The sequence below is a fragment of the Morus notabilis genome, unplaced genomic scaffold (assembly GCF_000414095.1).
Source record: "Morus notabilis unplaced genomic scaffold, ASM41409v2 Scaffold404, whole genome shotgun sequence".
Lineage (NCBI taxonomy): Eukaryota > Viridiplantae > Streptophyta > Magnoliopsida > Rosales > Moraceae > Morus > Morus notabilis.
Window position 1 is genome coordinate 147396 of NW_010362549.1, and position 11337 is coordinate 158732.

At 33.2% G+C, this 11337-nt stretch overlaps 1 protein-coding gene across 1 annotated transcript; it reads right to left on the minus strand.

Annotated features, from left to right (window-relative positions):
* Positions 1 to 1521: 1521 nt before the first annotated feature.
* On the minus strand, positions 1522 to 6666 carry LOC21406200 (CBL-interacting serine/threonine-protein kinase 9). Its single transcript, XM_024168367.1, has 15 exons — positions 6302 to 6666; positions 5199 to 5261; positions 4966 to 5037; positions 4765 to 4872; positions 4574 to 4654; positions 4250 to 4303; positions 4034 to 4159; positions 3859 to 3948; positions 3552 to 3674; positions 3214 to 3321; positions 2771 to 2887; positions 2591 to 2647; positions 2382 to 2456; positions 2062 to 2132; positions 1522 to 1783 (listed from the first exon to the last, which is right to left on the minus strand). Exons 1-15 carry the CDS (start codon positions 6488 to 6490, stop codon positions 1777 to 1779), a joined length of 1341 nt encoding a protein of 446 aa, XP_024024135.1. The 5' UTR covers positions 6491 to 6666; the 3' UTR covers positions 1522 to 1776.
* Positions 6667 to 11337: the final 4671 nt, after the last annotated feature.

Consider the following 11337-nt stretch of genomic DNA (forward strand, 5'->3'; position numbering starts at 1 on the left):
CGTTAAATTAAGTTAAAATCACATTAAATTAAAAAAAAAACGTGCAGACTAAACAGTTTTTAACACATGTCTAACGGCTGAGAAATAAAGAACTACTGGTAGTTTATTTTTTTAGTCCTACCAGAGAAACTCTCAAAGTAGTTTTTTTGAATCTTATATAGTATAAACTGGTGTTTGGCCCTACCGGTACGAACTATTATTTTATTTGTTGAAACATTTTTTTGTTGGGCTGATCTATGAGTTTGTAAGTTTCTAATATCCATACTCAGAGATTTATTTTATCGCTAAAAAGCTAATCTAATGGTCAAAACAACAATTCTCACCGGTAAAATAAAATAACAATTGCTACCACATGAGTTTTCGTTTCTTTTTGAAAAAAGAAAGTTCTTAGTTTTGAAGCATTTTATTTTTGGAATAATATGTAGGGCAAGTCGTATTATCACCGTACTAGCCAGGCACAATGTATCTATATAAGGCCTAGATTGCCCGTCTTGTTTTTATGAGACAATTTCCAAGTACCTTATCTCACTTTTATTTCTTTTCCCCGAGTTAATCATGGAAGAAGAAAAGAAAAAGAAAAGGAAAAATAGAAGAACAACGTGTGACTCCCAACTATCGCTTTCTAACCAGAAACTACTCATTCAATTATACCAAGTGGGTGTGACATTGTGGTCCTAAAAGTTTTGTTCAACGGCAATGGTTTCACATTTTCACAAATATGAAATGGTTTTCTAAATTCAAATTATTAGAGGTCTATTACTCATGGTGGCATTATATATGTTCGTTTCGTAAGGGACACGGCTGTTTTTGGTTTGTTTTGTTGCAATGTGTAGTTCTGTGAAGATGAAGTTTACTTCTTTAGGGTCAAGACACATAAACATAATAGTACGAAATCGATTGTGTGTCTCCATTATGTATTATTTCACAAGCAACAAGCAAGCAAGTTTGCCCCCAAACTCAATCTTGAATCAAAGAAAAATAATTAAACTTCCTCGTGATTCTCGGATGCATTATGCAAGACTTTAGAGAAACTACTATAGCTTTCATTCAACATGTTTTGGGTTGCATTTCAAAAATCAAAATATACTTTGTTTTCAACATGCAAGTAGTAAACAAGTTTTCCCCCAAACCCAACTTCCTAGCAAATTTCGATGTTTGTGATTTGGGAGTGTTTTTTCTTCCCCAAGAAAGATTTGAATTAAATTTTTGTGAATAAACATTATAGTAAAAAGGTTGAGCCGTGACTCAAAACATATGAAAAGAATTCACACAGAAAAAATGAAAAAATATGGCAGAACAGAGAGCACGACTTCAAGATTTTGTTTAGGATATGTCCCTTAACAATCAAAATTGTATTAGCTAGAGAGCTCTCTTTGAAATCACAAGGAATAATAATGATGATGATGATGATGATAAGAAGAGAATGAATGAATGTTCTTCCAATAAATAGTCATACAAGGAAATCCCCGCAGTAACCTATGGGGGTAGAAACAATAACAATAATTGGATTCATTTCATTTCAAAAAAAAAAAAAAAAAAAAAAAAAAAAAAAATTATTGAGGGAAAAGAACCAAAGCCTCGCTCAATTATGAGGTCTTCATATGGTCCAAGTCCAACTGCAGTCTAACTACACAAGTTGACTTGTTCCGAGCTTCCATATCTTAGAAGAGTGGATTCCCATCATACGGTTGTGTACTTGTGATGTACTGGTGCGCGTAGCCATCCACAACCATCATTGAAGTACTAGTGAATTGAACCCCAAAGGGATTGGTTCCTCTACCACCTGCACCCAAAGTCAAAAGTCAACCAAATCCGTTTGTAGAAGTGAGCATCCAATTCCAATCTGATTATTTTCATTACGTCCAATTCAATCCTATGCTGTATTGGATTCCAATGTTACAAATCCTATTTGAGCACAAAATCCAATTCAATCCAATCCGGATACATCTATTGTGTGACATCCAATCACATCCTATTTATGCTCATAATCCAATTCAATCCAATCTAAACTATATCTGTTGTGCGCGGGAGAGTGCGTGTGAGAGAGAGAGAGAGATTTACCTAACTTCTTCTGAACTTTCTTCAGGTTTCCACATCACATCTTTTAAACCCGATGAGAAGCTCTTATAGAACTGCAATATTATGGCAAGTAAACGGGGATACCATGTCAATGAATGTTTTGGCCTTCAAAATGACCAATTTTAGTGTTTCATATGGTTTGGATGAAAAGCAGAGGAAAGAGTAAGACACTTTGTGCATTTGTGGCTTTTGTTTATTTATTATGTTTATTACCAACCCAACTAGTGATTTAGTTGAGCGGAGTAAACTAGAATTTCTTTGTTCTTGTCTACCAAATTCAGAACAAAATGGTAACAACATACCTTGTGAAACTCGAGTGTATCACCCCCAGTTTTCCGAAGCTCTACCATGTGCAAGGAGGGCGCCACCTCGAATACCTGGAGTTGAAAAGCACCTACTAATTACACACAGTTTGTGATACAGCAAATATCATTGGAAGTCATTAGAACTTGTATAGCTTTCAGAAGCTTTTTTATTGCAAAAGAATATTAAATGAGACGAATCGACGAACCTCAGTAGCTACGGACAGATGCCCCTTTCTTCCTGTTTTATCGCCTTTCAACTTCATCTGCAGCATAGAGCATAGAGGGTGTGATTAAAAAAATGTTAAAACGAGATTAATTAGCTTGCTTATATGACTAATCATGGAGATTAAACGATTAAAACAAAAGTGGGAAAAAGATAAGATTACCTTGTAGTTCTGCTTGCGAACATTAAATCCCAAAGGCTTTGCAGCTTCCTCAATTTTGTCCATTATTTCATTTGCAGGGCGCTGAGAAGTGAAACGGGTTTCTCTCTTCACAAGTCCCTGTGATAGAAAATACAAGATTGTCAGAGGACAAAAATTATCAGCCAATAATATAAGCACCATAACTAGATGGAAAGTCATTAACCCGTTCCTTCATATATATATATATATTTTTTTTTTTTTCTGTATTGTATCTGATTATTGAAATCTTTGTGGGATGTGATTTAAAGATAAAGAGGTACGTGGCGATTATGAGAATGACAATAACAAAGTCCATATATTTTTCATGTGGCTAGAGATCAGAACAAAATATCTAGATCGCGCACAAGAATCCTACGTTGAAACATGGATGATTGAAAAACGAAAGAATTCTTTAAGATACATACCCCCTGTTTCTCAAAGAGATTCTCCAGATTGAAACTCTGAGACCTAGAAATAAGCTCAAAAGCATTCATTGATACAGGTTTCTCTTTCTTTTCTGTTACCAAGCGATCCTGCAAAATTAGCAAATCAATAAATTAACTCAGGGAAGATATTGCTCTGTAACCATATATACTAACATATGTAACATGCATACATTCAAGTATACATTATACTTGTATACAACTTTACAAACACGTCTCTCTAATAAGTATAGGATGTCTTGTGTGACATAATTCTACATGGAAATAACACGACTTTGTAATCAAGAGAAATAAAACGGCATATGACTAAAAGTTATCACCTTTGAGTCATTGAAAACAGCATCTACATCATCAAGATTTACATCCTCTTCCTTTTCAAACCGCGGCGGCTGGTAGCCTTTCTTGAACCATTCATCTTTCAAGATTTCAGAAATTGTTATTCTCTGCGAAAAGAGGCGCTTATTAATCAATAACAAAAAAGAATCATTAGGATGTAAAATCACCAATACAGGATTAGACTTTCCCTTGCTCATCTAATCATTATGCTGAAACTAATTTCCAAGAATACACTTGATGAAACTGATAGTATTAAGAAAAGTTCAAAGTACCATTGAGTTAGGAACTCACTGTAAGAGGGTTCGGATCAAGGATACACTTTATTAATTTCCTTGCACCAGATGAAAACCACGGTGGACATGCGAATTCAGCCTTGCAAATCTGATTTTGACATCCATTAATGTGTCAACCAACAGCCTCTCATATAAAGTTATCAACAGTAGAAGAAATTTCTGAAAGTGCTTACTTTTTTATACAAAGCCACGAGATTTGCTTCATCAAAAGGCAAGTAACCAGCCATAAGTACAAACAGAATTACTCCGCAAGACCAAACATCGGATGATGTGCCATCATAACCTTTGCTGGTAAGCACCTGACACGAAACTACTACATGTGAGAAATGCATACATTTTGTAAACCAACAAAAGAAAACCACCACTTTTGATCAACTTGTCCTAGATACCTCAGGAGCGACATAATTTGGGGTCCCACAGGCAGTATGAAGCAGTCCATCCTCCTGCAAAGACAAGAATCTAAATAAGGCATCTCTATGTATAATGCCTCATACCTTCAATCCTCTGAAGAAGCAATACAATTTCCATCATTGATGTATAAAGCATATAAAAGTTCACAGCGCCAACACAAGCAGAATTAACGGTTGAACACCTTAATTAGACATTTTCTGAGCTTACTGAGTCCAGTTAACAATCTAAACAACTATTAGAAATTTATCTGAAGATTGAAAATAATTACTAGTCGTGAATCTGAATAATTATGCTAAACTCACCTTGGCTTGCTGAGAAATCGCACTCAATCCAAAGTCTGAAACTTTGAGAGCACCATATGAGTCTAGAAGAAGATTCTCAGGCTGCAAAAGATGAAGTGCAATATGTTAATGGCACATCATTATCACAATCAATTTCATTTGTGATATAACCCATTAGTCTATGAGCTAAAGAAAAGTCAAGAATGATGGACCTTCAAATCTCTATGAAAAACGCCTCGGCTGTGGCAGTAATCGACGGCATTAATCAGCTGTTGGAAGTAACTTCTGGCTTCATCCTCTTTTAGCCTCCCATGTTTAGCCTAAAAAATTTCAAACAGCATATCAGTGAACTTGATAATGGAAATGCATCAAGAAAAGTACGGTAAATGCCAATCAAACAGAAACAAACTTACTATTTTGTCAAATAGCTCGCCGCCATCCACAAACTCGAGAACGATATAAATTTTTGTTCTGCTTGCCATAACCTATGTATGAGCACAGAAGAAAAATGTGAATTCAGAAATAAAGATTGGAACTTTTTGTTAACTTGTAGCATTACATGCCAATATGTTTAAGAATGTTTCATTGCACTAGCAAGGATATCTAGCAAGCGACTGATTAAAATCTATGTGGCTGCATAAGGTACCTCAAAAAGTTTTAGAACATTTGGGTGTTTGATCAGCTTCATTGTTGATATTTCTCGCTTGATCTGCCAATAGTAAGAATCAAACAAAAAGAAATCATCAATTCCATATCATTTTGCTATACAGCATAACCAAATATTTAAATACAAGTGAAATATTGTTCCTTTAAAAAGAAAAAAGAAATACTATTCATTTAGTCCCATACATAAGTATAATAAAGAAAATTTAAAAAAAAAAAATTGAACATTTATGTTGACATTTGACATGCTCTCTAGAGTTTAGAGTAAGTTTATTAAAATAATATTAGCATGAACTATGTAAGAGATCGATGCATCTTTTGATATATAGGCCTCGTTCGTTTCAGCAATTCAAGTTTTCAGTTTTAAATTTTTACAGTTAAAACCTTTTAGAAAATATTATATTTAACTTTTTCTGCTATAATTAAAAACTCTCAGAAAATGTCACATCTCAACTTAAATTAAAAATTTGAATTCGTGAAGCGAATGAGACCATAATATATAAAAATGTTCCTAAACTATGAAAGAGATTGCGGCATCTTCTAATATAATATTAAAAATCTTCCAAAGAAAAATGTAACATTAAAAAATAGAATAAACAAACACATAGATTAGTTAAATCCACTTGTAAATCCCACATTCATTTCCACCAAAAACATATCCCACACTCATTTATTTATCATGTGTTTTCCCACTCAAGAAGCATTTGAACAAAAAAAAAAAAAAAATCTCAACGTGGAATGAAATTACAAATTTGATCAGCTTGTAATCACTTCCAATTTAATCCAATCAGTTCTTAACTACTACTAACAAAATCATAGCCACAAAAAAATAAATAAAAACCACGTGGCACCAATAATTGTATGTAACGCATCATATGTCGGTTACATAGTTTTCCGAAACGTAATGATTGATACCAAACACCAATAATTGAGCTTCTTCATTCACAACCATGATTTTATTTTTCTTTTTATGAGTCTCTCGGAGACCTTAATAAAACAGGGAAGGGAAAAAAAATATTATAATAAAAAGGTTGAATTGTGATTCGAATTTTTGAGAAACAGAATGTTTATAAATTAACAACCGACCTGTTCGACCATTTTGTGGCGGAGGACTTGATCGCGGTCGAGGATCTTGATGGCGACGAAATCGCCGGTGTCGACGTTCTTCGCGAACTTAACTTTCCCGAAGCTTCCCTCGCCCAGGGTCCTTCCCAGTTCGTACTTCCCCACGCACATGCGCATGCGCGTGGGCGTGTTCCTCGTCTTCTCGTTCATTCTCTTCTTCTTAAAAAACGACACCCAAAAAAAAAAGTGCTGTAGTCTGTGTTGGCGGACGAAAGATGTGTGAGATTTGGTTTGTGTTGTTGAAGAGAGAGAGAGAGAGAGAGAGAGAGAGAGAGAGAGAGGTATTTAAGAGGGAAGATTGAAGAGGAAAAGATGAAGATGAATTATGAAAGATGAACGAGAATGATGGGGTTCGTTGGTTTTGGTTTTGGATTTTAGCTTTTCAGTGTAAAGACCGTGTGGGGCCCCGAGAATGGTGCGGGTCCCTAAAAACGACCCTATCCGTTTTTCTTTCTTTCTGCGATCCCTTCTCTCTCTCTATAGGCTTTCTGCACAAATTCTGTGCCTCGCATGTGGATTGCTCGCCACCATTCAACTATTGTTATCATTTTTGCTTCTTTTATTTATTATTTATTATTATTTTTTAAAGTGTGTTTGTTAATTGACCAAAACGACATTCCTTTCCATTCCCTTGTATTTTTATGTAAAAATACATAATTGCCCTTCACATTTCAAGATAAGTACTTTCTTTTAACATTGGACGTTGGATTACCTAGTATTAACAACAATTGTAATTTATCAATATATATATATATATATAAATATATATACAAACGATAACTGTGATGACATTAACATGCCAATTCTTGGAAGTGTAGACTAGGCGCCATTGACCACCTGATCCAACGACATTGAGTAGGGTGGTATGAGGTTTAAGTTTAGACGCGAGTTTAACGTCATGTTATATAATATATATATATATATATATAATACAAAAAAGGTAGAGATTAGACTTGAGAAAAAGAAAAATACAGACTTACCGTTTAGTTCGTTAATTTGAGTTTTTAATTCGAGTTGAGATGTGACGTTATGTGAGAGCTTTTTACTGTAGTAAAAAAGTTAGATGTGACTGTTTCTGAGAGCTTTTTAGTGTAGCAAAACTCGAATTCTAAACTCGAATCGGCGAAATGAACGGGGCCTTATTTGTTACCACTCATCAAATTATTTTCATTTTTGCTTGTTTATTTTTTTTTAATTTTTTTTTTCTTGCGTGTTTGTTAATCGACCAAAAAGGCATACCTCTCCACCTCTTCGTTTTTTCTTTGAAAATATGGAATTGCCCTTTATATATCCAGATGAAGTACTTCCTTTTGGCAGCGCACCAATATCTTGAAGGCAATTAGACCAGCAGATGGAGTTTCGAACCTAAGACTTCTTACAAGATAAACGAGCGTCCAACCAACTCAATTAAGGTACACTGACACTTTCATTTAATTTTAGGCATTGAACTAATTCTTGAATTATAAATTTGACAGTTCAGATCAAACGACATAGAGTATGGTGAGATGGGGCTTGAATTTTGCGAGAGCACAAGCTCCTGTATTGTATCATAAAAAAAGGATATATTAAACTTTAAATGAGAAAAAAAAAAGTACATATTGTTTGCTTTGACAACAATAGACCTAATTCTTAAAAGAGATTAATAGGCTTCAAATGCAAAGAGCAGAAATTGTTATTTTTGGGCTACAATTTGGTGATTTCATCATGAACCTTATAACTTCAAATATGTCATCTTCTTTTTTTTTTGCGAAAAATAAGGAGACGTTTGGTTCATGGATTAGAACCATGTGATTAGAATTATTTTCGATTTACGTATATTTTTTGTGAGAGAAAATACTGTACCGAATCACGAACTATAATTCGAATCAGAGAACAAATCTAAGTACCAAATATTCTCTAAGTTTCAAACACGTCTTGCTCTCAAATAAAGTAAAATCCGAATAAACATTATCTATAAGGGCAATGGAGTCAAACAAACAAAAACAAGTAAATTTAACAACAGCTTGGTGGCAGTCTTGTAACTACATGCGTGGTTAGATTTGTAATTTTAGAGAGGAAAAACGGCCCATTGATGTGGGCTCAAAGCTGAGGTAGGACACAATAATTGAGAACGTCCAAAAATGATTGTCCTTCATGATTCATTTCATTTCATTTATTTTTTTATTTTCCTCAGCATATTGTTTCTGTGGTTTTATTTATTTCTTCCGCATGCGTACTTTTTTTTTTTTTTTTTGAGATATTCCATGGTTCGTATTTGATGTTTATGATTTAACTATTGACTAGGTCGTCGTTCAGTATTTATATTCTCAATATTTATTCGTAGAAAAAGAAATGTAACTCCTATTTTTCATTTTTTGCCTGGATACACGCATGGTGATGTAGTGGTTATCCGCTAAGTAGGAGTGGCATTGACGTGAAATGGTGGAAAACTTTGTCCATGTATTCTGAGTGGAAGAGAATGTTCCTACGACAAATAATTGTGTAGTGAGTGATTCAGTTGTATGGCTTAGGAGTTAGGACCCATTTCAGATTACTTTTGAGAAGTCTTCTTAGAAGTTAGAACTGATCGTTTTGGAGTAATTTTAGGTTAAATATGGGAATTTCCTGAACATGGTATTTTATTATAGCCAAATATGCTTATTAAAAAAAAAAAAGCGATGCTTGGTATTATTTTGTTTCTGGATAAGATTCAAATCATAGGATTCAATTTCGAGTTCTAAAATAGTATCTATTAATCAGATTGTATCACGTCATTTAAAAAATTTTAAAATATCTTTTAACTAATTTTTCATTATTTTGATAATTACTTTTAAGAACACTACGATCGTGTTTGGAAAACGATTTAAATCCCAATAAATGACGCCGTTAAATGAAAGACATTGAAGGATGGAGGGACAGCTATATCTTATTAATTATCATTGAAGGAAAGCACCTGCATGATGTGATATGTCGTTTATTCAAACGACAATGGGTCTAGATGACGACACTATCTTACTAGCACGCAAGTTAAAAGAAAATAATGTTTACGAATTTTACTCTTGTAAGGACAATTTCCTAAGTATACTGTCTATTTTGAATCTTATTAAACATATATTTGAACATTATAAGTGTGTATCAAATTTAAAGCTTTAACTAGTCAATGTTCAATTTTGACTACTGAAATGATTAAAAATATTCTTGAAGGGCGAGAGAAAAACGAAAATGAAAAATGAAAAAGAAATCTAAAATCACACATTGTCAAAAAAAATTTCGTATAACAAAGTGTATTTTAAAAATGGTTATTTTTATTTTTTGTTTTTAGGGTATTTTTATCATTAAATTAATCAAAGTTACCGGGTATGAATTTGTTGCATATATATTTTAAATGATTTAGTAATATATTTGATGAGGTTCAAAATAAATCGTATGCTTTTGGAATGAACTTAAAATACATATGTTATAGTTATATTTACCCTCGAGGATTTGGAATATTGAGAAGCTCAATCAATATTCTCATAAAGAAGATATTGGTTGTATTTTTTCTGTCCATCGTAGTCATTTTGCTTATGTGGATAAATTTGTTGCGTTTAGAGTTGTTTTTGTTTTTATTTTTATTTTTGTTTTTCACGTTTTTCGAGAAAGAAAAATGAAAATAGAAGAGAAACAGCGTTTGACACAATTAAAGATAAAAAACAGAAATGAAACGATTTTTTGGTTTAGTGTAAAATGTGAGAGAAATGAAAAATGACTTTTGGTCGTTTTTCATTTTTTGTTTCCGTTTTCTCCTCTCTCGAGTAGAGGGAGAGAGAGAGACATTAATGGATTTTTTTATACTGAAAATAATCTCTTATAAAACTACCAAATCCATTTTTAAAAATGATTTCTGTCTAAGATTGAAAACGTTTTCATTTCTATTTTCATACAAAAAATAAAATCATTTTAGAACGAGTTCCAAACACACCCATTGATTTGGCATAATCATCAAAAGGGCACTTTTACAGTTAAATCGACTTACTGAGTTGCTACCTCCATGGAAGACCAGCCTTTAACCTCAACTTCTTCTTTGAAAAGTAATTATTGGAAGAAATTACTTTTCAAAGAAACAGTCAAGGACATCCTTATTTGGTGCAAATTTTGTGCACTAGTTTGGGATGTTGCTGATCTTTTACTTTTTAACATTTGAAAGACTCAAATATGTCTTTCCGTGATCTGGTCCACCATGTTGATGATGTTTACAACAAGGAAAGCTTCAAACATTTTATCTGTTGCTTTGGTCCATTTGAAATGATGAACAAAACAATATGGTACATAATCGGGCCACAAGGAAAATTTGTCATGTCCCTTCGTGCACTTCTCAATTAATTCTTGAGGGACTAACCGGAGGCTAATCAGTTAATTTGTCAACAAAAGGGAGTACGGATCCATTGTTCAGTTCTATCAAAACTAAACTAACTACTATAAGTAACAGACTCATTTAAGCTATAGATGTTAGCTTGCCACTTAATTTCATAAAGAGTGATGCCTTTAGAAATAATTCAGGCTCTTCATTCCTACTATTCCATGTTTACTTAGTTTGGAAATCTTTTATCTGATATTAAGGACGCGTTTAGAACTCGTTCTAAAATAATTTTATTTTTTGTATGAAAATGAAAATGAAAACGTTTTCAATCTCAAACAGAAGTTATTTTTAAAAACGCGTTTGATAGTTTTATCAAGAGATTACTTTCAGTGTAAAAAAAACTCATTAATGTTTCTTTTTCTCTCTCTCTCTCTGCTCCAGAGAGGAGAAAACAAAAACAAAATATGAAAAACGACTAAAAGTCGTTTTTCATTTCTCTCTCATTTTACACTAAACCAAAAAATCGTTTTTATTTTCATTTTTTGTCTTTATTGCGCCAAACGCCGTTTTGAAAACGTTTTCATTTTTTTTCTCGAAAAACGTAAAAAATAAAAACGGAATCAATTCCAAACACCTCTTCATTCCTTTGATTTTGCTAAACATGGTCTTAGGCTAGAAG

What these genes read in the sequence shown, in the direction of transcription:
- LOC21406200 (XM_024168367.1), bottom strand. Translation starts at nt 6,490, where the DNA reads ATGAACGAGAAGACGAGGAACACGCCCACGCGCATGCGCATGTGCGTG. An exon ending in GCCACAAAATGGTCGAACAG is followed by an intron (nt 5,262 to 6,301) that starts GTCGGTTGTTAA and finishes TACTATTGGCAG; the next exon opens with ATCAAGCGAGAAATATCAAC. An exon ending in CAAATTATGTCGCTCCTGAG is followed by an intron (nt 4,160 to 4,249) that starts GTATCTAGGACA and finishes GTTTCGTGTCAG; the next exon opens with GTGCTTACCAGCAAAGGTTA.